General features: G+C 42.8%; 2 protein-coding genes across 2 annotated transcripts in view; both read left to right on the plus strand.

Annotated features, from left to right (window-relative positions):
• Positions 1-197: 197 nt before the first annotated feature.
• On the plus strand, positions 198-25,723 carry arfgap1 (ADP-ribosylation factor GTPase activating protein 1). The gene is made up of 13 exons (XM_063214853.1): positions 198-362; positions 988-1,052; positions 1,368-1,477; positions 5,833-6,004; positions 6,507-6,607; positions 8,550-8,636; positions 9,199-9,310; positions 10,303-10,359; positions 10,753-10,785; positions 16,955-17,011; positions 17,507-17,566; positions 18,395-18,468; positions 21,718-25,723. Exons 2-13 carry the CDS (start codon positions 993-995, stop codon positions 22,100-22,102), a joined length of 1,308 nt encoding a protein of 435 aa, XP_063070923.1. The 5' UTR covers positions 198-362; positions 988-992; the 3' UTR covers positions 22,103-25,723.
• Positions 25,724-25,786: 63 nt separating this feature from the next.
• elmo2 (engulfment and cell motility 2) overlaps positions 25,787-27,530 on the plus strand; it is a 56,748-nt gene continuing 55,004 nt past the window's right edge. The window contains exon 1 of the mRNA XM_063214854.1: positions 25,787-26,141. The gene's annotated coding sequence lies outside the window, so the exon portion shown is untranslated. The remainder of the gene's footprint in view (positions 26,142-27,530) is intronic.

A 27,530-nucleotide genomic window follows, 5' to 3' on the forward strand; every position in this document is an offset into this window, starting at 1 on the left:
AGCACTCCTTCCCTTCTTGAAGTGCAGCCCATCCTGCGTTGTACAATAACGCGGAGAAGGGTTTTTACATATGCGGTTGTGTTCTCCACATAAAGAGCATCGCCTTTATTATAGAGGGTAGGTCACGTGGGATCTCAGCTAGCTACCCAAGGATGCGATTGCCCATGATGCATTGCATTGCCAACGTAGACAAACCAAACTGGTGCGGAATCGTGAATATGGCCACCGGTGTTTGAGCTTCTCGTGTAATTTCTTGAACGAGCAGAACATTTAATCTTAAACCGACAGACAAGACAGCCAATGAAATATAACACTTACTCGTTTCGGACGATAGCAAGTGTGTAAGCAAGTGATCTAGGAAGGTAAGACATCTCAAGATGTTTGTTTTGTTACCTATGCTAACATTCAGGAATCATAATCACTAGCAGGTTAGCTTACAGTATGCTTCTAATTTACACGTTTAAGTGTCAAACACACTGTTCATTGCACGTAGGACTTGTGTTCCTTTATACAGCCAAATGTATATATTTAGCATTGTGGTGTCAAATAGGTTGTGCTGCTTGCTGTTCTCCTGTCAAGCTCAAGCTAACGTTTCACTGTCATGATACCTGTGATGAGGTGGCACAGGCATATCTGCCTGATTTTGTTCGTGCCGTTACGGTTCCCAAACATTGCAGAGCTGGAAAACCAAGACAGGGGGCTGTTGACACCTTAATCCATAATGTGCTTGCCTTTGCCCCCTTGACTCTCTGTGACATTTGTGAGTGACAGTGTTAGCATAGAGCTGTACGTGCCATCTCAATCAATGTAACTCAACATGACTGACAGCATTCCTGTGTCTCCGTGTCATTTCATGTAAACAAATAAATCAGGCAGTTCATCTTGGCTCTTTGGCGATTTAAACATTGTGTGACAAGATTACCAAACCTTAAATCGTCAGGTATCACCCAAAGAGGTGCTTAATGACAAACTATTTATTTCATTTAGGAGTCATGGCTAGTCCAAGGACCAGGCGCGTGCTGAAGGAAGTGAGAACAAACGATGGCAACAATGTGAGTTCAGTCATTCCCTCCGGTCAATAATATCAGTCCAAGTCTGTGCCATTATTTAGTGCCATGTTGTTGTTTTTTTTACAATGTCATTAACATGTTCCTTTGGTGACTGAGTTGCAGCCTGTCAAATAGGTTCTATGTAATGTAACTTGGCAGTTGATTGTAAGATTAATATTTGTATTTTTCCATAATATTTGTATTTGTATGGCTCTAAAAATCATATGCTAATGCCACCTTGATGCCAAACACGATCAGACGGAAAGCCAATATTGACTCTGCAGTGCAGCCAAACGTTGTGCTTTTGCTTATCCGTAGATTTGCTTTGAGTGTGGTGCATTCAATCCGCAATGGGTGAGTGTGACCTATGGAATATGGATCTGTCTGGAATGCTCCGGGAAGCACCGCGGCCTTGGAGTGCATCTCAGGTGTGTAAACCTATCCCTGTCAGGGGTGAGGTACAAATGCAATTTCATTGTGTGCACTCACTGTGAGCTGTGGAGAGCTGTGTCACAACGACAATGGGAGTGTCCTATGTGGGCTTTCAGAGAAGTCAAGTCAAGTCAAGTCAAGTAGGTTTTATTGTCAATTTCTTTACATGCACTGGTCATACAAAGAATTTGAAATTACATTTCTTGCTTTCCCATACAGACATAGACTAATTAAGGTAAGGACATAGACAGTATAGACATTGACAGTACTTATACATGGACTTAAGACAGTATGGACATAGACAGTGCTCATACAGACATTTAAAGTGCAAGGCAATACGATCACATTTTAGCAATGTAATGAGTAGCGTATGATGTTTAGACTAGAGATGCACCGGATCCTGATTTTTAGGATCCTGCCGGATACCGGATCCACTGCTTAAGATCCTGCCGGATCCGGAACCGGATACCGGATCTTACGAAAGGGTTGAAACACATAGCCAACTCGCACACGTGGGCCCTTTTTATTATGTTGGCGCAAACTATTTTTAAGACTCATTAGCTTACTGCCACACTGCCTTCAACGGCCGCTTCCAAAGGGCTTTCACTCCATGCAGCGATTGGGGTTGTGAAAGACTGACTGAAAAGCCGAGGCTACGTTAAAAGTAGAGATGCCCCAGATCCTGATTTTTAGGTAAATGCAGGATACCGGATCCACTGCTTAAGATCCTGCCGGATCCGGATAGTCTGAAAAACCCTGTTATCCTGCCAGATCCGGAACCGGATCTTGGATCCTGTGCATCTCTAGTTTAGACACATCTGTTCTGTGGTTGCATTGTGTTCATTTTAAATGAGGGTGTGGTTATTAATAGTTCAATGATGTAGTATAACATACTCCAGCAGGTATTGTATGACTCGTTTGTAAGAATATGCCCTTGGCCTAAAAACAGGCAGCCTGAATTGCGAGAAGAATTGACTTCTGGATTTGTATGGATGTGTCCTTCAACCCCTAAACTTTGGCACTGTCAGTTATTTTACTCCAGTTGATGTGCAATGAGCGTCAGCATGTGGATGTTTAGATGTTAACATCTTTCATGGCTCTGGAGCTGGCAAACTCTCAGCTGAACCAGAAGCAGTTTGTGATGGATTGCTGTGTGTTGCCTCAGGACACAAATAACAGGCCGCAGACATTCACACTATTTCAAGCCTCTACTTGGTTTCGTATATACATGTACACTGCCCTAAACATATTTGCTAACCTGCCTTGACTTGCATATGAACTCCATCCCATTCCTAACCCATAGGGTTCAATATAATATCGGTCCACCTTTTGCAGCTATTACAGCTTCAACAACTCCTCTGAGAAGACCGTCCACAAGGTTGAGGAGTGTGTTTATAGGAATGTTGAGGAGTGCGTTTATTGGATTTTTTTTTACCATTCTTCCAAAAGCGCATTGGTATGGTCACACACTGATGTTGGTCGATAAGGCCTATAATATCTCAGTCTCCGCTCTAATTCAGCCCAAAGATGTTCTATTGGGTCAAAGACGTCCAAAAAGGAACTGTCATTCAGTGTAACGGATACCTTCTGCTGACTGTAACTGTAAAAAAAAACATGATTTTTAAATTGTTTCAAGTGAATGGATGACAGCCGAGGCTTTCATGAATTCACTGGAAAAAAAATAAAATAAAAAGAGTCATGTTTCTTACAGTTACAGTCAGCAGAAGATATCCGTTACACTGAATGACAGTTCCTTTTTGGACGTCTTTGACCCTATTGGGTTCAGGTTAGGATTCTGTGCAGGCCAGTCAAGTTCATCCATGCCATACTCTTGTCATCCATGTCTTTATGGACTTTGCTTTCTGCACTGGTACACAGTCATGTTACAAGAGGAAGGGGCTCGCTCCAAACTGTTCCCACAATGTTGGAATTGTCCAAAATGTTTAGATATCCTGATGCTTCAACATCAGTGTGTGACCTCATCAGTGCACTTGTGGAAGCAGAGAATCGTATCTGGGTCATTCCACGCCAAATCAACAAGAGCCCTCGCACTTAGGTCTCAAAAAATTCAGAAAATATTACCAAGTGTACCCATGGTACTTAAGAGAAGCACTGTAAATTTATTTGAATGTAAGATGTATACTCTCCGTGTTACAGCCAATTTTACTGGGGGAGGGGGGTGCCCATTTTGTTCACACTCTTTTTTTTGACAAAGTTCACAAGCCCGTAGCTCAAGAACTAAACCATGTAGTCAGCTCAAATTTGGCATGCTAGTACATAGATAGGAAGAGTTTGTTGCAAAACTGTCAGTTTTGGTCTGTATGATCCTGCATTGTCATAGCATTCCCTCAAAGATGATACAAATTGTACTGGAGTTTTTGGCTGTGCTCTGTTAAGGCCTTCAGAAGACATATTTGTGCCCAACATAGCCTCATGATTTTTTCCCCTTGTAGATACAAGTAGAAACACTCCCATAAAAATCTATAAATAGAAAGGAAACTCCATCAGTGTTTGACCAGAAGACCTCACAAGTCTGCCAAATCATTTTGGGTGTCATTTTCAGAGCACCAGAACACCTTGTGGGATTGTCCACAGATTTTTATTTTATTTTTTTCTTCATTCTCCATGAATTCTTCTTTCTAAAAATGCAAATGAGACTTGTCTTACGTGGTGTTTTCTTTTGTAATTTCGAACCTGAACATGGGCAACATGCACATTGAGGGCAATATGTTTTCTATGCGTTTCTTCCGCTGCCATCTGCTGGTCAAAAAAAGTAACAACATGACTCCTTGTGCCTGACCTACTGTCTCTTTTGGTGTGCGAACCTGCTCCCACATTGAACGCTCCCAAAATCATTGAAATTGAAAGGGATACCTGCACCCCTGCACAGGGACTCTCGGGTGATCATATATGGGCAAAATTTGCATTTGATTATTTAGTCTTTACATTAAATGTTATCGAAATCATGTTGCTCTCTTTTTGCATTTTGCCCATGTTCAGGGTGGAAATTACAAAAGAAAACATCACATAAGACAAGTCTCATTGACATTTTTAAAAAGAAGACTTCATGGAGAATGAAGAAAAATATAAAATAAAAATCTGTGGACAATCCCACAAGGTGTTCTGGTGCTCTGAAAATGACACCCAAAATGATTTGTCAGACTTGTGAGGTCTTCTGGTCAAACACTGATGGAGTTTCCTTTCTATTTATAGATTTTTATGGGAGTGTTTCTACTTGTATCTACAAGGGGAACAAATCATGAGGCTATGTTGGGCACAAATATGTCTTCTGAAGGCCTAAACAGAGCACAGCCAAAAACTCCAGTACAATTTGTATCATCTTTGAGGGAATGCTATGTCGATGCAGGATCATACAGACCAAAACTGACAGTTTTGCAACAAACTCTTCCTATCTATGTACTAGCATGCCAAATTTGAGCTGACTACATGGTTTAGTTCTTGAGCTACGGGCTTGTGAACTTAAAAAAAAAAAAGAGTGTGAACAAAATGGGCACCCCCCTCCCCCAGTAAAATTGGCTGTAACACGGAGAGTATACATCTTACATTCAAATAAATTTACAGTGCTTCTCTTAAGTACCATGGGTACACTTGGTAATATTTTCAGAATTTTTTGAGACCTAAGTGCGCAGGCTCTTGTTGATTTGGCGTGGAATGACCCATCTGAGAGTGAGATAAAGCAGGCGGGTTCTTTTCCGGTATCCACTTAACTTCGGGTGAACGTCCCTTTAGGAGACCTTCGATTAGGAGACCTTCGGAGTCTTGAGGTAGAGAATAAATGGAGTCCCCTTAGCGCTGTAGATGGCGGTAGCGCACGTCTTGTGCAAACACCATGAAAAGAGAAGAAGGAGGGACAACGCCAACTTAGGAGACCAAATTTTGAGCACACGCTTTTGCATTGAGTGGGTGTGTTTCGATTCCTCTTATTATATATCCAACCTCTTTGGTGGAAGCCTTCCCAGATGAGTTGAAGCTGTAACAGCTGCAAAATGTGGGCCAATATCATATTGAACACTATGGGTCAGGAATGGGATGGCAGTTAAGTTCATATGTGAGTCAAGGCAGGACTGCGAATACTTTTGAGTATAGTAGAGTATCATTTATTAATCCCTAGGGAAATTAAAGTGTCCAGTAGCATACATGCATAAATACAGGATACAGGACACTACACAAGACATTTTGGTGATATAGTGTATGTTTGCGAAAACAGGATTAGCCATTTTGGGTATTGGTGGTGACACTGATTTGTTACCTTAACCCTTTTTTCTGTTACTTTCCTACTTTTTTCCATTACATTTAAAAAAAATTATATTCTATGTTTGCATTTCGCCAGCTTTGTGCGCTCGGTGTCCATGGATAAATGGAAGGACGTGGAGCTGGAGAAGATGAAGGCGGGCGGCAACGAGAAGTTCCGCCTTTTCCTGGAGCTGCAGGACGACTACGACCCCAACTGGAACATGCAGGAGAAGTACAACAGCAAGGCTGCAGCCCTCTTCAGGGATAAGGTATTTTATGGGTTTTTAACGGTTATTTATGTCTGTTAAATGTTTTATGTGTGTGTGTGTGTGTGTGGGTGTGAGAGGAGTACCACCACTGCAAAACAATTGCCCATTCTGGTACAAATAAAGGCTACTACTACTACTACTACTAAGGTACTGCATCTGCTCATTCATTTAATTTACCAAAAACCTATTGATTAAAAAAAGAAAGCTAACAAAAAAAGAGTTTCACAACAGAAGTGTTCCTCCTAGTTGGTCAGCTTCATTTGTCTGTCATAAATGGAATTAGAACGTTATAGAGAACAGTTTTATTTACCAAGCGAAGCAATCATGCACCTAGTTTATGTAACGTACAGGTATATGGAAATTGTTCCTTTCGTAATGTCACGCTAGTTCATTGAAGTATTGTAAAGATGAATTAGACACCTAATGTAGTTTGTAGTTGCAGTCGTAACATCTGATGGCTGATTGTCACATGTGAGTCTGACCGCTGTCTGCCCTGTGTCAGGTTATCACTGAGGCCGATGGGAAGGAGTGGTCCCTAGAGAACAGCTCTGCCAAAGACTGGACACCACCTCAGAACAAGACAGGCCTCTCCTCCTCACACCGGTAAGGATGCCTATAACGTACGCTGATTTACTATGTATATTCTACGACTTGTGTCCCTATGGAGTACCCGTAGAATCAGTACTAAGATCCCCATGGTAACCGTTGGCTTGTCAACAATAATGTTTATGGCAGATACTTGATCCAGTACGTGTGGTGTCGTTGACTTTCAAAAAAGGAATACTTTACATGGTGTCAGAAGTGGGATGACCAAATGATGAGTACACAGCAGAGACAGCAGAGCCCAAATGTCCCCCTCTGGAGTTGCATGTAGTGATGCCCCTCCAGTCTTGCTCCTTATGTACACTGACTTGGTTGGTTGCATTTTGCTTTACTCAAAGATGGATGCTATTATTCATAGAGCCATAACCCTGCATGAAGCACAGTTGTTGAACATGTTTTACTAAATGCATTCTTGAATGCAGATGCCTGCTTTTAATTATGTATTTTTTTTAACGAACATTAATGGAAAACCTTTCATATTGGTGCTCCAGCCGGAAAAAATCCCATAAGGAAACAGCTGTGCAACATGATGAGCAGCAGGATGGGTACGAACGTTTGCATGTGTGTGGTTTGAAGTGGCCTTTGGAGTTAAACACCATTGCTGTGTTTTGAAATGAGAATATCAAGCATTATGTTCAGATGTAGTGCACTAATCACTATGTACTAAATTACTGAACATTGTGAATTTAATGTTCAGTGAGCAAAAAACAATATAAAAAAATACATGTACATGAGTGCAACTGTCAGATTTTTGTTTTTGTTATTTGTTTTTGTTTTTTTAATCTAACGTTCACTGAAAACCTTCCTATTGGTGCTCCAGCCAGAAAAAGTCCCATAAGGAAACAGCTGTGCAGCATGATGAGCAGCAGGATGGGTACGAACGTTTGCATGTCCGTGGTTTGAAGTGGCCTTTGATGCTTAACGCCATTGCTGTGCTTTGAAATATGAATGTGGAGCATTTTTGAATGCAACTCACTCCCTATATAGTGGACTACCGGTAATTACTACATACAGGAGGCTTGAACATTGTGAATCTGAAATATTCAGGGAGCAAAAACAATATGAAATGCATTTTTGAGTGCAACTGTCAGCTTAATATATATATATATATATATACTGTATATATATATATTTTAATCTAACGTTAATTGAAAACTTTCCTGTTGATACCTCAGCCGGAAAAAATCCCATAAGAAAAGAGCTGTGCAGCACGATGTGCAGCAAGAAGGGTACGAAGTATGCATGTGTGTGGTTTTGAGTGACCGCTAACGTTTTAACACTGTTGCTGTGCTTTGGTATGAGAATCAGTTATCTAAAATGTTCAGCACATGGTATGTAGCGAAGAAAACCATGTAACTCATTTCTTATGTAGTGGACTGATTTTATTACTATTAAATGTATGCTATTACTTTAATATATTATAACATTTATACTAATATATGTATGCTTTGTAATAAATGACTGGGCATGATTCCGTATCCCATTAAAATAAATCACAATAGGCCCTGCCATGGCCATCCGATAGGGCACTCGCCTGCCATGCGGCTGACCCGGGTTCGATTCCCGACCCGGGTCCTTTGCCGACCCCTCCCCGTCTCTCTCCCCATTCGCTTCCTGTCTGCCTCTCATACTGCCCTGTCCATAATAAAGTCTAAAAAGACCAAAGTCTTTGCAGTGCAGTCAAATTTTCTACCAAATCTACTAACTTACAGTAGTTGCACACACCTGAAGACTTAATTCAAGCTGTCTGGAGATCAGTCCTGTTCCTTGAAGTAAATGAGCATAGACCCTCAGACATACTCGTCGATTGATTGATTGGTTGATTCACAGCTCGGTTGATTGATTGATTGATTGATTGATTGATTGATTGATTGATTGATTGATTGATTGATTGATTGATTGGCCTGTGTGTGTGAATTGACCTTCCCTGTCTCCACAACAGCTCCGGTGGCCCGGGCCAGTCTTCTGGCCAGCCTTCAGACAAGGCATTTGAGGACTGGCTGAGCGACGACGTCAACTCCTACCAGAGGTTGGTGCCCTAGCCAGCCCATCCCTCTCAATAGAGGGAGAAATAGTATCATGGAATAGGTTTTAGCACAGTACACTGTGGATGTCGGCAGTTTTGTTTTTATTTGCTCAGTGCAGTAGTTGATTGGATTTATGCTGCTGTTGTGGCTCTGAAACCTGTGTGTGTGTGTGTGTGTGTGTGTGTGTGTGTGTGTGTGTGTGTGTGTGTGTGTGTGTGTGTGTGTGTGTGTGTGTGTGTGTGTGTGTGTGTGTGTGTGTGTGTGTGTGTGTGTGTGTGTGTGTGTGTGTGTGTGTGTGTGTGTGTGTGTGTGAGGGGCTTTGTGTGGGGTGCAGTAATAATTCATTAATATGGGTTTTGGGTTTGTTGGATCAGAGATTTTCCTCTACACGTATCTGAAAAGTTAACACAATAGAGGCAGGATTATTCATGTGTGCACAGCAGTACTGTTTCGGCTAATATTACTCGTGTGTGCGTGTGCGTGTGCGTGCGTGCCTGCGTGTATGTGCGTGCGTGCGTGCGTGCGTGCGTGCGTGCATGTGTGCGCGCGTGGGCACATTTTCAGTGGAGGTGGTTATGGTGGGCAGGAGAACCGCTACGTGGGCTTTGGCAACACGGTCAATCCCCCCAAGAAGGACGAGGACACATGGAACAATGCTATGTCCTCACTTTACACGGTAAGCTTCAAACAACTCACACACACACACACACACACACACACAGAGGGTCTTGACAGCTTAGCTGGACCACCTACTGTCCTCTTGTCGTAGGCTTTTTTTATTACCAGCTCTGTGGTTTTGCTGAGTGGTGCACATTTCACTTTAACCCATTTTGTCCTAAGCCCTTTTTGGGAAAGGGTGCCCCCTGCCCCTGCCTATTAAATCCTAAATATCTCAGCCTCCGAAGCACATACAAACATGAAATAAGGTACATTTAAAAACTAGAACCTTCATTTTGCACTAGCATAGTGTTCATTCAGCTCTAACATACCCACATCTTTAATAAAACAGCTCAAATCTCAAGAACTTGAATGCAGCGTATATGTCGCTCCAGGACACAATGCTCCTTTATTTGACACAAAAGGACTGAGAGCACTCTCCTGACTCCTCAAGGCATGTCCTGATGAAGGCTAATATGGCCGCAACGCGTAGGTCTTTTTAAACAGATTTGCCATGTTATGTTAAAGCCTTTTAATATTTTTTTCTCAAATCTCAGAATGCCTCTGCTCTTTCCTCCCTTTATTTTGACTTGGACTGCTTTATATGTTTTGACAATTATTCATTATCCGCTGGGACATCTACGTATCTAGATGGTGCCACCGTTGAATTTCATTTGTTAGTTTCTTTGTATTTGCTATAGTTTTGACTTGTTTTCCAAGATATTTCTAATGGGCTCTTTGTGCCTTTATCGATGACAGGACATTAGAGTTCGGTATGGGTATGGTTGGGATATGACCCAGGCTGGACTCTAACCTGGATACCCATGGGCATGCAAGCCCAAATTCGGGGGCTTAGCAATAGTTTTGATTTATGCCCTGCAGCTCTGTGTTCTAATAATTAAAGAAATACGTATGTACTCGCTTGTTTCTTGAATCACATTGGTATGCATGAATTTCAGTCCTGTGATTCATGTATGCTCTGTGTTAAGACGACGTTTCTCTTTGTTGCAGGGCTGGAGCAGTTTCACTGTCGGGGCAAGCAAGTTTGCATCTGTTGCTAAGGACAATGTGAGTATATGATTAAACATTAGCTGAGGTGAAGACCATGGGCAGAACTTTGACTAGAACATAGAACTGTGCAATGGAAATGATGGGGGTATTGTGACTTGCAGTTTATTAAAACACACACACACACACACATCTGAAAGCTGTCTAGATTTTTTTCTTTTGAGAGAAATGAGGAAAGGGGTGATGTCAAAAAAAGCAATGAAGCATGAGGATTGATTAGTCCGACAAATGGCTGATCTAAGCATTTTGCTAGAGTAACTGAAATTAGTTGGAAGGAATATTATTTTATAGCTTTCAAAATGTTGTGCAGGTCAGCAGTTTGTCAGAATAGAGGATATGTTTCTTTCAGTAATGCATATTTTTAACCACATTTTTGCTCCTCTTGTCAAACAGACGGTGAAACTTGCCAACCAAGCAACTCTGAAGGTACGTGATGATCTTGTTGAATCTGTCTTCCATCTGAAAAATTTTTCACATCAGTGTTAAAGAATGAAGTAACCCGACACTCACGGTGCTGAAGACTTGTGTGTGTATGCGTGTGTATGCGTGTGTATGCGTGTGTGTGCGTGCGTGCTTGCGTGTGTGCGTGCGTGCGTGCGTGAGTGCGTGTGTGTGCGTGCGTGTGTGTGCGTGCGTGTGTGTGTGCGTGCGTTCGTGTATACACTTTAACCAGTCACTAATATTTCTTTGGGATTCTATACAAACTAATTCAACCATTTTGATGTACAGCTGCTGCACAGATGCTTAACATGCTAGGTGATTAGCCTGGTATATCAGCCCCTTAAATATAACATTAACAGCTGACGGGCTTGCAGGTTAACCATTTTAAGAATATGTACTATTATGACATCACTTTGGGGGTTCCGCAGGCTCATAGGAGTCTATGTAGAACCTTAGAATCCTGGGGGAGTTCCCCCAACATGATGTCATACCTACAATAATAATAATAATAATAAATTTTATTTTTGAGCGCCTTTCAAGATACCCAAGGACACTTTACAATCAAAACAAATACATAACAGTAGGGAAAGTAAAACAAAGCTTCAGTGAATTAACAATAGGAGAGTAATTAAAATGCAAAAATAAAATAGAAATAAAAGTACAATAAAGATAAATGTTTTCAAGTAAGAAAAAGAAGTAGAATGCATTTGAAAATAAAATAAAATGAGGGGAAAAAAAAAATAGTATGTAAAATTAAAAATAAACTGATGATTAAAATAAAGTGGAAGTGCCTGTCACTGAAGTGGAAAAGCAGAAATGAAAAGGTGTGTCTTCAGCTTAGATTTAAAAGTAGATAGTGTGGAACACTGACGAAGAGACAGTGGGAGTGAATTCCAAAGATTGGGGCCAACAACACTAAATGCCCTGTCGCCCATGGTGCGCAGGTGTGTGGAGGGAACTGTAAGGAGGAGTGAGTCAGTGGAGCGTAGTGTGCGGGTGGGATTGTATGGGGTGAGGAGACTTGTGATGTAGGAGGGTGCAAGGTTGTGCTGGGCCTTGTATACAAGGAGGAGAATTTTGAAATGGATACGTGAATGGATAGGAAGCCAGTGTAATTGATAGAGGATAGGGGTAATGTGATGCCAGGGTCTGGTGTGTGTGAGTAATCTAGCTGCTGAGTTCTGAATGTATTGTAGACGGTTTATCAATTTAGTAGGGAGACCAGTGAGTAGGGCATTGCAATAATCTAATCTGGAGGTTACGAAAGCGTGGATGAGGGTCTCAGCAGAGGTAGGGGTAAGAGAAGGGCGGAGTCTGGAGATGGTTTTAAGGTGGAAAAATGCAGTTTTGGTGAGGTGTTTGATATGGGATTCAAAGGAGAGCGAAGAGTCGATGATGACGCCCAGATTTCTTACTTCAGAGGAAGTGGAGGTAAAATAGTCAGGGATAGAGAACTGAGAAAGGTTTATCTTTTTAAGTAATGATGGAGTGGCGATGATGATGGCTTCGGTTTTGTTTTGATTAAGTTTAAGAAAATTTTGGGTCATCCAATTACTAATTTCATTTAGGCAGGTTGTTAAGTTAGCGAGGGGGAGTGGATGGGAGGGTTTGGTGTGAATGTAAATTTGGGTGTCATCTGCATAACAATGAAAATTTAGACCATGTTTTCGGAGTATGTTACCAAGGGGAAGAATATAAATGATGAAGAGTAGGGGGCCTAGAACTGAGCCTTGAGGAACACCATGTGTGAGGACTGAATTTGGAGACCGGAAATCACCAATAGAGACAAACTGCTCTCTTCCAGTTAGATAGGACCTGAACCAGGAGAGTGCAGTACCAGTGATGCCCAATAGGGTTTCCAGCCTTGTGAGAAGGACGTTGTGGCAGACTGTGTCAAAAGCAGCTGTTAAATCAAGTAGCAGGAGGATACTGAAATGGCCTGAATCTGCAGCTAACAAAAGGTCGTTTACGACCTTGACTAGTGCAGTTTCAGTGCTATGCTTAGCCCTGAACCCAGACTGCAGTTCCTCCCATAGGCTAAATGATGTCATGTGTTCTTGAAGCTGTAAGGCCACAGTACGCTCTAGCAGCTTGGAGATGAAGGGAAGGTTTGAGATGGGACGGTAGTTTTTAAAATCATCCGCTGCAGCTCCAGTTTTTTTGAGGACAGGCGTGATGGCTGCAATCTTTAGGGAGTTTGGAACTATGCCTGTCAGGAGAGAGGTGTTAATGATGTTAGTAAGGAGGGGACTGAGAACTGGTAGACAGGCCTTGACAAGAGAGGAGGGCATAGGGTCCAGGAGACAGGTGGTAGGCCTGGCTTTCGTGGCAAGATCACAGACAGTTTCAATATTAACGGGAGAGAAGGAGGAAAATATTTGAGGAGGTGTCTGAAGAGAAGGGCTGTCATTTAGAGTGGGGGAGGGGAGAGACTGTAGTTGACTGTAAATGGTGTTGATTTTGTTATTAAAATAGTTCAAGAACTCACAGCAGAGATCAGTTGAAGGGGTAAGTGGGAAGGGTTGGGATGGTTTGAGGATATTGTTAACAGTGGAGAAGAGTGCTCTGGGATTGCCCTGGCCTGTACTGATAATAGAGCTGTAATACGAGGACTTGGCCTTGTTTAGGGCTTCCTTGTATGCTAGGACATGGTCCTTAAAAGCAAGCGCATGAACAGTAAGCCCAGTCTTTTTACTGAGACATTCAAGCCTACGGCCAGCTGCCTTCATTTCCCTAAGCTCAGAATTAAACCAAGGAGCAGAGTGAGAAAATGAGACAACACGCGTTTTCAGGGGGGCAAGTTTGTCAAGTGTAGAGGAGAGGTTAGAGTTATATGATGACACAAGATCACCAGAGCACAGACTGGGAGGTAACACTGACAGCTGAGATTGTAAAAGCTCTGTTAACTCAGTTATGTTGATATTTTTAGTATTACGGTATGTGATGGAGCGAAGGGGGCGGCGGTGGTGCTGGGGAACAGGGATAGCAAGATGGAAAAGAACAGCTATGTGATCAGAGATTGACAGATTTTTAGGCATTATGTTATATGGTGATGTACCACTGGAGCACACAAGATCCAGTGTGTGACCTTTGGAGTGTGTAGGGAAATGTATGTGCTGGGTAAAGTCAAAGCAGTTTAAAGCATTTAAGAATTGAATGGCAAAGTTACAGTTATGAGATTCAACATGAATGTTGAAGTCACCAAAAACCAGGATGGAGGAGTACTTGGGACATACATAAGAGAGCAGCTCAGTAAATTCACTAATAAAGACAGATGATGCCTTAGGGGGTCTATAGACAAGTAATAAGAGTAAAGGTTGGCTCCCAGTGAACCCTACAGCCAGACATTCAAAAGATGCAAATAGCTGCAGCGGCACAGACACAACATTAAAATCAGAGCGGTGAATAACAGCCAGACCTCCCCCGCGCCCTGAGAGGCGGGGCTTCTCAATAAAAGAATAGCCAGGAGGTGAAGCTTCATTTAACGACATGTAATCATGAGGAAGTTGCCAGGTTTCTGTCAGACACATGAAGTCCAAAGCCATATCTGTAATTGCATCATTAATAAATGGTCCTTTGTTATTGAGGGACCGAACATTTAAAAGAGCAAAGGACGAGAGTGTGGCAGACCCAAGATTAGAAGAGGGCTCCGAAAGTTTTACACTACACAAATTGTCCACATTTACAGAACGAGCAAGCGACTTACGAGAGACTCTGTTGTTGCATTTAGTCCGATGATTTCGAATGCCAGGGTGGTGGTGGCGCAATTCAAGGTTCAGATTCGAAATCACACGTGAATCCGTAATTGCCAATGGATCAGAATGAAACGCTCCAGTGGACCGTGACTGGGCCGTCAGAGACGAGATAGTCACATGAGCAGGCACATCTGCACCACCACCATCCAGATGCTGGACAGGAAGAGACGGATGAAACGCTCCTCTGGACAATAGACATCGGCCGACAGGAGCAGTCGCAGACGTGACGATGGATGTAGGGGATACAGTCTCCGCGTCGTTACCCCCCAGTTGCTGGCCAGCAGGAGCAGACGAAGACAAGCCGACGGAAGGGGCAGACACAGTCTCTGAATTTCTGCCATGATGGTCGGCAGGAGCAGTCCAGGAAGAGACGAACGGATAGTCTGTGTTGGCCAGACCACTGGCAGGGGGAGAGAAGGCATCGGAGAGGTGAGACCTCTCCAAACAGACCTCAGCCACTGTAGTAGACCATAGCGCACCGGTCACTAGATCGGGAGAGCGGATCTCATCATCCCTCCAGGAACTGGACTCACAGTTGCTTTGCGAGGCCTCCGGGCCAGCGCGCACCGACAGGGACTTCGCAGTCGAAGAGAGACAATTGATGATTTCATCATCGGACAGTCTTTGGGAGCGGCGTCTCCCGCGGTGCAGGTAGCGCTTCCTCTTTACAATCCCTGCATCTCGGCAAAGTTCATGCACACTCGCACTGATGGGGACTTTGAAGGATGAAAGGTGTTGAAGTTGGTCATTCGAATACTTCAGTCCACCCATAGGCCTAAGCAAAAGCTTTCAACTTCAAGCAGAGTGACAATGGCACAGCGCAGCGCAGCGCAGACTTCACCGAAAGCCAGGTCAACTTGCCACGGTGAAATAAAACAAATAAAACAAGAGTAACGACAAATAAAACCAGGGATAAATACCCGAAATATAGACATTAACTATACACTAAATTGATTAAAAAGAAATAAAGAGTAAAATATTAAAAAGTATGAAAAACTCAAATAAAAACAAGGACACGGAGTGGCGTGCAACGCGCAGCGTCCCCGTAACCTAGCAACTCCAAACCCCACCTTTAAGATTGTAAGCTGACCATAGCAGTGGAAGCACAGCTCTCGGTTCAAAATCAAGTGTGATATGAGGGGCTGCTTCACTAGGCTGCTAGTGAATGCTGAGGGTCATAAAACGCTCCTTGCTGCTGAACTTTCCATTAATTTGAATAGTAATACTGATGATGGTTTGCTCTTGGGCCTGTTAAGTGTGTAACTGCCTTTGACTGTAGTGTGTAACTGTGTGAGTGTGGCTTTCCCCCTCCCTAACTTTCTCTATCTGCCTGCCTGGATACTGTTCAGCTGAGGGGCTATAAGCCACCTCCAGAGCCTGAGCCGGTAAAGCCACTAACTTGACAGTGCATGACTCTCTCTCTCCCTCTCTCCACGCGTTTCTACGATTCGCTCCAGCCGTCGTTCTATGTCTCGTCCAGTCTTGTCCACAGATGCCACTCACATACAGCTTTATTTATTTTTTCACATGTCATTTTAGTGAATAATGTCTCTCTTGCTTTCTGGCTGCTTGCACCCAATGTCAAAGTGGATTGTTGATGTTGTGTCTGTACTGTCAGTACTGTATATGGACAATTGCCTTTTTTGCTCATTCTTTGTTTGCTTTTGTCACACATGTGTTTCTGACCAAATGGATGGTCCATGTCTTGAGAGTCAGTGGGCACATAGGATTTCTTATAACCTAAATTGGGGTGGTTTCTGTACACTGGACCATGTAATAATGGCTTGCTAGTGTTGGTTACTGTCTGAACCATACCAGAAACATTAAAAGAGGCTTAGTCATGCACAAACGTTTGGGGTTTTTTTTAACACAAGAATATTGACCAGTTTGTCGTGAGTTTGTATATTTAGCCATACATTTAAGTGTAATGTCCTGGGTAACTCCTAGGTACTGAAGCTGCATTTCTACAGCATTTTTATTGCACTAATTTTACATGATCGTCTTTAATCTAGTATGACCTGCAATATAGGTCACACAAACCAATCTACCGTTTTGCAAAGGACAATAAGTTAAGCAAGAGAGCATAAGATGTAAGACCAAGCAAATTACTAGCAAGAGGTCAATATTTGTTGTATTTCCACTCACTCTCTCAAGATCACCCATCTGGTCATGACTAACCCATCGTCATCGTCATCATCATCATCATCATCAGCAGCAGTCGTGTTTTTTTTTGTCCAGTCTACGTCATGCAGTCGTGTCAGAGAGAATGCTGCCCCATCACTCACGCCGTTACATGTTAATGTCTGTATGTGTGTTGAATGAGTCATGCTTGGATTGTGAATGTGACTTCCTCCTTTCATACATCTTCTCTCTTTCCCCCATCCCTCCCTCCCAACTAGGCCTCAGAGTTAGGACAGACATTAAATGAGAATGTTATCAAACCGACCCAAGAAAAGGTAACACTGCTGTTTGACTTCCGTGCTGTAATTTGGTGGTGGGTTAAAGCCACATAGTAAAAATTGTCAGTAGAGTTAGTTGCCAATGTTTTAGTGCTTTCCTCCTGTAATGTGACGTGACCTAGATTTATTATTATGCAAAGTAGAATAATTATTTCACGTTAGAAAAGCTCATCTAGAATGCTTTAGTGTAGTAACTGGTGTTTTGTGTTAACACTGTCCTGGGAAGATTGGGAAACATAATTCGTACACGTTTTTATGACCTGTTTTATTTTCTTCCATTTTGACATTTTTCAGAAAAAAATGTTTTCATTTTATCATGTAGCTGTGGTGTCCTTTTAAGCATTAAATCATTGCCTTGCTGTTTGCTAGTTTGTTTCATCACATTTCAAACATTTGCCTGCAGGAATTAATTAATGCTTGAAACAAAACAAAAATCACGTTTTGGGTGATTACATCTCAGCATGAAAATTAACACAGCTTTGACTTATTTAGGTAAAAGAAGGAAAGTTGCTCGACGAAATGGCTGTGAGCCTCTCTGGTTTTGCCTCAAAGGTAGGAGACAAGAGGCCCGAGCCTCTGAACCAAACCCGCAACCAGCTTTCAAAGGGTAAAACAGACAAATCAGGGATGGCTTGCTACAACGCGACCCCAACCGTAGTCTACCACTGGTGAAACAGTGACCTCCTGTGGCACGCATCCACATTGCATGGTATGGTATTGCATCCTCAGACAGTGGTGATGCTGAAGGTGTCCATCTCCAGACTGTGTTGCAGTGTCACTTACAGGAGTGGCAGAGTATTGATTGGGTTGGTGGGTGGGTAGGTGGATGGAGGTGGGCTCTGTCGCGGTGGATAAAGCATCTGGTTGGTTGGGTCTCTGGGGAAACGCCGAGTCATCCTTGCCCTTGTCTGTGACTCTGAGAAGGCTGGTTCGGGAACATGACTGCCCATGCTTGAATATTAATCAGCTGTTTCCCGCCTCTTTGTCTTTTTTGCTGCCATTGTAATGTCAATGGTGAGTATACGTGGTTAATCTGTACTCAGTTTGTGTTAATAAATAGACATTTTAGGGGTTTTATTTTTTTTATTCTTTTAAGAAACACAAGTACCAGTGATTTGGTAGTACTATCAATACACCCTATCATGTCCACACAATTTGTCTCCTGTAAAGACCATAAAGGCTAATGTAGTTCAATCTAAATATAAATAATGCATATTCTGAATTATAATTGAAATTTTAGTATGGTAGTTGTCTGCATGCTGCATGACAGATTTTTGCTGTTGCTAAAATCATGAACAGTCCATACTAAGTGAGCATGCTCCAGCAGCTAAAGCAGCTACCATCCCTGTTCCTAAAGAGAGTTTGGTTATCTGGGTTTAGGTCCAGGGGGCAGGTGCGAAAGGCTGGAAGGACATGAACCAGTTCTTCAGCGGCGAACCAAAGGATGGTGACGGGTATGAAAAACATGTTTACCTCTACACACACACACACACACACACACACACACACACACACACACACACACACACACACACACACACACACACACACACACAAACACACAAACACACAAACACACAAACACACACACACACACACACACACACACAGTAGCCAGGGGCACAGACCTCTTTCTTTACCGCTAATAAAACTAGACAGTATTTTGTTGCATGTTAGTATGACTCTTGGCATGCCGTGCCAACTTGTATACCTGTTTCAGAGTCACCATCAGACCAAAGGCGGTGAGATATACACATGAAGGGCATGGCTCTCTGCATGGGTGGATCAAGCCAAATGTATTGTGTAGGGATGCACGATGTACCGGCCAGATGTATCGGTATCGGCCGATATTTGACATTTCTCAACACATCGGCCATCGGTCCGATGGGTAAAACTGGGCCGATGTTAACGCCGATGTTTTTTTTTAAATATGTTACGGTTCTAAAAGATTGGACTTGACGGTGACTTTCATTATTTGTCTTCTAGTTTGTCTTTATTTTTTATCTAATTTTGTCACAGGGAGTTAAAAAGTGTTTTTGGAAATAAGAGGACATTCAAAAATTCAGTTTGTTTGCATCATTGTCATCTCTTTAAAAAAAAAGAAAAAAAGAAAAACATCGGTATTGGTTAATATCGGTTATCGTCCAAAACCGCAATATCAATATCGGATATCGGTATCGGCCGAAATGTTTGACATTGTGCATCCCTAGTATTGTGGGTAGTGGGGATCGAGGCAAGAATACCTACATGTAGTATGCACATGATGCCAGTCATTTGGGAAGCAGCTTTTCATCTTTTCCAAAACTTCATGAAGGATTAGACTTACAGTGCACATGGGTCCAATGTTGGCTGTCTGGGGATGGGAAAATGTTCTCACTGAAATAGCACTGAGCATTTATGTGGAAGACCTCAAAAGAGCCGTGCACACTAGGCTGCCCACGAATCCCTTCAGATGTAGGAGTCCCTTCAGATCTAGGAATCCCTTTTGAAGATGACTGGGCGTAAATGCGTTGGAAACCCAGAACTGAGAAACTATCTGCCTACCTACCGCCTCACATGTCTGTCTGCCTGCCAAGAAAACTGACTGTGTTTTTGCCCACATCTCGTAACATTTTCTGCAACTCTCGCTGTTTGAGAAAGTCAAAGATTAGAAATGGAAAAGAGGTTATTAGACATGAGCTTTTAAAGCAATGTGACTTAATTAAACATCCACACACATTTATTACTTTTTACCTTGCCACGCTCCGTTAACAATCATTTTGACAAGAGTGTGCGCAAACCTGTTTTGATGTGGTACCGTAAGTGCTGAGTAGAATGGTACTTAACGTTAAACCACTCTCTCTCTCTCTCTCTCTCTCTCTCTCTCTCTCTCTCTCTCTCTCTCTCTCTCTCTCTCTCTCTCTCTCTCTCTCTGGGGATTGGAAGGAGTCAGACACCGCTCGTAATTATGTCTGAGCGAGCTAATTTGCCTCCTCTCAGGCCCAGCTCCGTGAGCTGATGGAGGGAAAAGGGATGGCTCCGAGGGGATGCAATTATTCTGCACCACGCTCCTGCTGTACCGCATATTTTAGTTTTTTTAATTATTATTATTTCATGTTTTTGTGTATTTTTTCCTGCCTTTATTGGACAGAGTGGTTTGAGAGGAGACAGCATGGCAATGGGAGAGAGGGGGGGGGGGGTCAGAGAAACGACCTCGAACCAGAATCAAACTCTAGTCTCTGCCCTAGTCAGTGCTAGTCAGTCAGTGCCCTAGTAGTTTGAGCCACAGCTGGGGCCTACCTCATATTTTATATCACAATCTTTGTTATTTTTTCATTCACGTGTTTATTTTGATCTCCTTCAGTGGAAGCTTATTAGGCTGACACCGGATGTTAAATATGTTGTGTGGAGGGTGACCCTTTCAGTTGGCTAGGTCAAGACTCTCTTGACACTGGTGCCTTAGGATATCGGGCTATTCACAAAACTTAATTCTGTTACTTTAACAACATTTTAGATGAATATTCTCACAGACGATTTAAAAATGCTAGGTGGATTCGCATCCTTCTTATATGTCATTCTTAACATGTCATCCTTCAATTCCTTATTGTAAAGTAGACGTCAAGCAGGCAATACAGAAATAGATCAGACTTATTTCACACATCAGCATGCATGAACATTAGACAGATCAAACATATTACAGGCAGGCATTACTGTGTGAATTCTGAGTTTTTTCAGATATTTTGGTAAATGGAGACAAATTGAGTTTCATCTTTCTCCTGGACTTACAGACGTCCTCTGGGTCTGCCAGTGCAGTCTCCACGTTTGCATGGACAGTATAAGAGAATCATATGGTACCAGCTAGCAGGGGATATTTGCTTGGAACTACTTGTAGAGGTACATCCCCAGACTAAGAGAATGGCTGGAAGTTCCATGTAAAGAAAGGTTGAAACGCACACCGATGACCTCCCTTTTAATCCCTTTTTATTTCGAGACGATTCGAGCCAACGCGGCCCCTTCACTACCGGATTTTAATCTGGGGTGTACTCACCTTTGTGGGCAATGTTCAAACATTAATGGCTGTATTTTGTTGAGTTGAGTAATCAAGAAATTTAAACGGTTATATATGTTGTTAAAAGGCCACTAATCATTGTGTCAAAGTGAAATTTCTTTAAATCTCTCCTATGAAAAGATCTACTCACAAATCTGCCAAAATGTGAGGGGGTGTACTCACATACGAGACATACTGTAAGCAATAGCATTTAACATAATCTACTGTACTTGTACTGTACTTAAGGGTTAGGATTAGGTACATACATACTATCATATGTCGATACTTGTACTGTACTTTAGGGTTAGGATTGGGTACATACATACTATCATATGTAGATACTTGTACTGTACTTTAGGGTTAGGATTAGGTACATACATACTATCATATGTCGATACTTGTACTGTACTTTAGGGTTAGGATTGGGTACATACATACTATCATATGTCGATACTTGTACTGTAGATACAACCATGAAATAAACTGTCTCACATACGAGACATACTGTACTTGTAGCAGCAGCATCCACAGACTAGGAGAACGGCTGGAGGTACTGGAGAAAGATACAATTATGTGACTTAACTCAAGGGGAGGAGTAATAAAAGCTTATTCCGAGCAATGGTGCCGTATCGCTTTTACAACACCTCTTCATCTCTCTCTCCTCCTCCTCTCTCAGCGAGGGCTACCAGAACATGGATGGCTACCAGAGCGGCGGCGGAGGCGTTGGCGGGGCCGAGAACGAGGGCTGGGAGACCTTCGGCAGCGACTCCAACAAGCCCAAGAAGTCACCCAGCAGCGACAGCTGGACCAACGTGGACAACTCGGCCGGCAAGAAGAGCTCCGACAGCTGGGACAACTGGGGCTCGGAGGGCCAGTCCAACAACAAGCACAGCACCGGGGACAGCTGGGAGACCTGGGACACCAACTGGGAAAATAACGCCGGAGGAGGAGGAGGAGAGGGTGGGAAGGCCAGTAAGAAGAGCCCCACCCCTGCCCCTGCCGCCGCCCCTGCCCCTGCCCCTGCCAAGCCGGCAGAGGAGTCCTGGGATGCTGATTGGTAGAGAGAGAGAGAGAGAGAGAAAGAGGCGTGTGGTGATTGGCTGTCGCTGAGCCCCTTTTTCGTTTTGTCGTTTGCCGTGAAAGGTGGGCTGGAGTGGTCTCTCGTAATGACTTAAAAACAAAAAACAACTGTGTCAGATGTGTGAAATTGGATGTGTCCTTTGTTTGTTTGTTGGTGTAATTGTTCCCTTTTGATTTACTGAAGTTGATTCTGTTGCTCCATTTTGTTTAGTTTGTTTTTGCCCCCAAAAAGTGAAGAGGTGATTTTATGAGGGTGTGATTTGGCAGTGGTTGCAGATTGCTCCTCCTGGCGGCATTTTGTTTTGTTTTGATTTGATTTGATTTAGCTCCTCAGAGGTACTGGTAGCAGCAGACTGCTGGATAAACTGCATGTAGGCGATTCCTCCTTTCAACGCTGCAGATGATGCTCGAATCTGGCTGCTGGTGTTTTGATCAGTTTGTTTTAGAAGCCAGCCACATGTGGGCCAGTCTCTGCCCTAGTCTGTCATGCACTTTAAGTCTTTCATATATTCGACTTAAAACGTGTTGTTTATGGCCTCAAGCCCATTTTTCTTTAATCATCTTTTTCTAGTTCATTTTTTAACGTTGCGTTTTTGACTGGACCCAACCTTTCTCAAAATATTTAGACATATTCATGTTTTTTTGTTGTTATTTTTGTTTTTTTTTCCATTCATTTGATGTTTCTCATCTCCGATTTTGCACCATCTCGTCACAAGCCTCATGTAGTTAACACAGAAGGTCAGTTCTGCCCCATGTCCTGCAGAGACTGTAGGGTTCATTTGAAGTATGCTGTGGACTTCAAAAGCAAATGAGCAAACAACTAGCGACATCAAAGAGGGGGAGTGGGGGAAATCTACACACAATCTACCCCTCCATGATCCATCAGGTCAGACTCTAACAGTCGATCCCAACCACTGGGACGTCAGTTTTGTTCCGTGGCTGTAGTGGACACCTTTGTGTGTGAGTGTGTGTGTGTGTGTGTGTATGGCGTGTTGTGAATTATGTTTGTGTGTGCGTGTCCAGCTGTGCGTGTATGAGTGTTGTATGATCTTGTGACTATTTATCCACTGCATCATTTTTTTTGTACCGACTTCCTTTTGAGAACTGAAGATACAGACACATGGACCTCAATATGCCCTCTCTCCTCCTCATAATCGGATATGCATACGCTACTGGAGAAGTAGACGAGACGCCCATCTCCATGGCAGTGATATTTTCGAACCTCAGTATTCTGGCCCGATGATCAGGGTCATCATGGTTGATGGCTACACTCCCCTGTGTTTTAGATCTCTGTACATTACAGATGTGCTTTTTTTGTCCCAAAAGCGCCATTGGACATGTGTTGGTCTATGTACCATTACTCTGTCTCGTCTGTCTCCATAGCATAGCACTTGGTGTCTATTCGTTTCTTTGTGCTTTGTGTCCCTTACCATTGCACAATGCTCTGCGTCTCAGGTTGAAATCTCTGAGCCGCGTATGCAACCATTCTCGTTTCATGGAGAGGAAAAAAGTGCCGGCTTGCATGATGGGCATTTGCCCTCATGATATTTTTTTTATTATTTTAAATGGTTAGTGGGGTGATTCAAGATGTGTTGTCCCTTTTTGTCAGTACCATTTTCCCACTCCTTTCTCTTGGAAAAAGCAAACCAAACATACCTTTCCTGATGTTTTGAGGTAGGCCTACACAACTGCAGGCTCCAGCTCTTTCCTAACTCACATGGTGCCCGGGACCTCCCACGGGATGTGATGTGTACTCCTCACTGAGAGTGAGCATGCCTGGTTGGCTTGGTGATCACTAACTGCCATGCTGTTTTAAACATCACCTATGGAGCAGCCCAGCTCTACTGTATACACCACCACTGGCTGTGTGCCTCGAGAAGGTGATTTTATTATAGCCATTCATTAACCCAGCAAGACATGGCCCCTGCTACAAATCAGCTGTTACCAGAATGGCAATGACCAAGTCGTAATGCATTGCTATCCCAGTGCACCATCCTAGTGGTCTACGGTAGTACTATGATAGTTGTGTTTTTTCAGTGACTATTACAGCGTTCCACTGGTGGATCGACGGGCGTTAAGGGACTACTGGCCGTCCATTGGTGGACCTAATGTACGAATGTGGTGACCTGAGGAAAATGGTTAATGTAAACCAGGTAGTTGTGAATCTGAAAGAAAAGCCGTTGGCCTGCGTCTTTGTTTAGAGAACGAAGCCCTGTGCTCGTTTACTAACAGATTCACAAATCTCCATCTCCATCTCAGTCTCTTTTGATGAATTAATGCAGGATTCTTTTTCCTTAACCATTTCCATAGTACACTCCCTTTGTCTCAGGCAGACATGTGTGTCCCTCAGATGTTTTGCATCTGTTGTCGGTCATGGTGTGTATGAGAGGAGTGCGTTAGCCCACGGTCATCTGCATGCTTTGCACCTGGTGGTGATGCATGTCTTGTCAAAAGTGGATACAGTTTGATTATAGTGGAATGAATGTTTTGGGAGGAGTAAAAAACAAAAAAATTGACTTTTAACAGCCAAGTGCATTCCTTGGAATATATTGAATACTAAAATGTGGTGCAATGCTTGTATTGTGCATCTTCCCGCACCCCCCTTGTTCGAAATATTTATTGCGGTCTGTCTGTCATATAGGGCCTTGATGAGCTGCTGTTTGTGAAACGTACAACTTGGCTGTTTGTGTGTGCGTGTGCGTGTGCGTGTGCGTGTGCGTGCGCGTGCGTGTGTGTGTGTGTGTGTGTGCGCGTGCGCGTGTGCGTGCCATGAATTTCTGAGTGTAGTTGAGAGGTCCTATTTCTGAAGAAATCACCAAACTCATTCAGTCAATGAGGTGTTATAATTTCCTCTCCTCTTATTTAAACCGTGCTGGTTTTCTTTTATACTGTCTTTTTTTATTTTTCTGAAATATATCCCATATTTATATTAATAGGTAACGGAAATAACATAGATCATTGTGATGTAACTTACTACCATAACACTGCAGTCTGAGTCTGGGGAAATCGAATGCTCTATTTTCACTTTGTCTTTAACATGAAAGTCAGAATATTTCTATATTGTCAGTTAATCATGTTTAAAAAAAAAAAAAACAACAACCAGCCGAAGTGTTGTATGATGTGTTGACAACTTGCAACCCTGTAATAATTTCTCTGTTTGATTCTAACATGATGTCCTCCTGTCATTGTAAATTTGAACCATTTACATATCTGGAAACAAAAGCTATTTTTGGATGTACAAAACATGATGAAAATTAATGCGTTTTAAATTGTACTTAAGTAAGCCTATGTCATATGTTAAGATATGTAAATGTGTTGGTGTGATGCTGTGTATCGGTGCGCCCCTCCTAGTCCCACCCACAATGTTCCCAACACGACCCCCAGTTCCCCCCCCTTCATCGAGATCTGCACGCTTTCTACGTGGTAATAGGCTTGGTGGAACTGAAAACTCCAGTGTGTCTGGGTGTGTGAAACTTTTTCATTCCGCAAAAGCCTGTCAGAAACTCTGGCTGTACAGGACCGTTATTGCAGTGTGCGTCACTGAAGTTCATTCATTATATGTCGTCAGAAAGAAATAAAGAGATATATGAGCGATATCTTTATTTTTGTGTGCTCTGATTTTTGTCAGAAGGATCTTGATTGTAATGTTATGGTGTTTCGGTATAACAATTATGTAACAGTTTGGCGGTGCGCACTCAACCATTACGCGGGAATTATATTTGGGTGTGCGCACAGAATTACTATCACCTCTCCAAGCAGACGCGGTAAATTTTGTTTCAAATGACGATGCTGCTGTGTTTGGATTCCAGACCAGCAGGATTCATATACTTTTGCCCTCAGTGACGTGAATGGCACAAAAAGCAGCCACAGAGACGAGTCTTCACAGCCAGTGGCAACCGAGGAGCACTTTGCAGCCCGCCTAGAAGGCGAGGCTTCAGCACACTTGGCCGCCTGTGAGAGGCACCCACCCGTAGATGTGCAGAAATCTAGCGGAGACTGTGATTTGTCGGGAATCATGGGGTAAGGGCTATCCACATGAACACGTTCTTTTCCACTGATAAATTAAGATAGTGTGTCATATTTAACGGGTTAACAAGATGCTTTGTAGAGTGGTGTAATCATAATGCTTTTATAGAAGAATAGAAAGCGCAACAGGAATAAATTACGAATAGATTCCTGAACTCCGCGTTCTCATCTCCATGAAGATTGCATTTGTATTCCTCAGAGTGATAACTGATGGTATGGTTAAATTTGCCTGGATTCGTGGTGAATATGCCTTCCATGTTCAGTCTTAGAAGTCTCCAAGGCTATTTGTCTGTCGTATTTATACTGACGAGTTTAACCAGTGGCGATGTGTGTCATTATCTAAATCAGTCTGAAGTAGCCATGCCTTAACGTTGGTAAATGTAATATCTGATAGCTGCCTGGAGCCTTATGTATGAAGAATTGACGTAGCCTGGGAGGCAAAGTCGACACATTTCACTGCTCGATGAGACAGTGTGATAATGAGACTGGCTCAGTGTAGATATCTAAATAACTTACACTCTCGCGGCAAAAAGAAGAAAGAAAAACAACACTGGCTGATCTTCAGACTGTTGCAAATCATAGCACACTGCCTACAGGAGCACATGATTGCTACACATAAAATGCAAGGTCGTTGGTCTAAGTAGGCTTCTAATGCAGCAGTCGTGAGACTATTACCAGAAACGGTAGGTTGATTGATAAGAGCTGCTTATCCTCAGCAATGCGTTCACATTTGGAGATTGCCTATATTGGCGACTCCAAACTGTTAGTGCGGTTGTCATGTCGCGTGGCCTTGCTGATAGCCTAATTACGATGTCAGTGTTCTAAACAGAGATGAGAGGAATGAATTGGTGAGAAGGAATATGATGTAGCCCACTTATTTATCTGACAATAACGGCAATGGAGTCCCAATGGGTGCATTCGTGATGGAAGGATGATTGAGTTGCGTCATATGGTTTCCTTGTCTGATAGGTACTGGCTTTGTGATAAAGCCTGCAACAACCAGTCATTCGAATATTTTTCCCATACCGTGCGCGCGTGGTTATTGCCATAGGTGAGACATCATCTGCGAGTAAGACCTGGCGAATTACAGTAGGCTATATGACTGAGTTATTACACTTTTCAGGTTGACCTGGTGGTTGCTGAGTAACAAGGCTACACAGCAACAGAGAAACTGACACTGAGCCATACTCTTCATTTGTCATCTAAGAGAATAAAAAACGCATGTCTTTGACAGTTTTATATGAAATGCCACACACTTATGTGCTGTGGATAGGCCTGCTGTGGTATTGTAATTGTTGAAGTAATTTTCTTTCAAACTTAAAAAGATGCCCAGTCACATTATTGTAGAGTACCCTATTCTAAACCTCAAATGTGCATAGTTGA

The sequence above is a fragment of the Engraulis encrasicolus genome, chromosome 14, assembly GCF_034702125.1.
Source record: "Engraulis encrasicolus isolate BLACKSEA-1 chromosome 14, IST_EnEncr_1.0, whole genome shotgun sequence".
Classification (NCBI taxonomy): domain Eukaryota; kingdom Metazoa; phylum Chordata; class Actinopteri; order Clupeiformes; family Engraulidae; genus Engraulis; species Engraulis encrasicolus.

Excerpts from the sequence above, each read along its gene's own strand:
- arfgap1 (XM_063214853.1), top strand. The coding sequence starts at position 993 with ATGGCTAGTCCAAGGACCAGGCGCGTGCTGAAGGAAGTGAGAACAAAC. Across the intron at positions 10,360-10,752 it reads CATCTGTTGCTAAGGACAAT|ACGGTGAAACTTGCCAACCA; the intron begins GTGAGTATATGA and ends CTTGTCAAACAG. Across the intron at positions 17,012-17,506 it reads TCAAACCGACCCAAGAAAAG|GTAAAAGAAGGAAAGTTGCT; the intron begins GTAACACTGCTG and ends TGACTTATTTAG.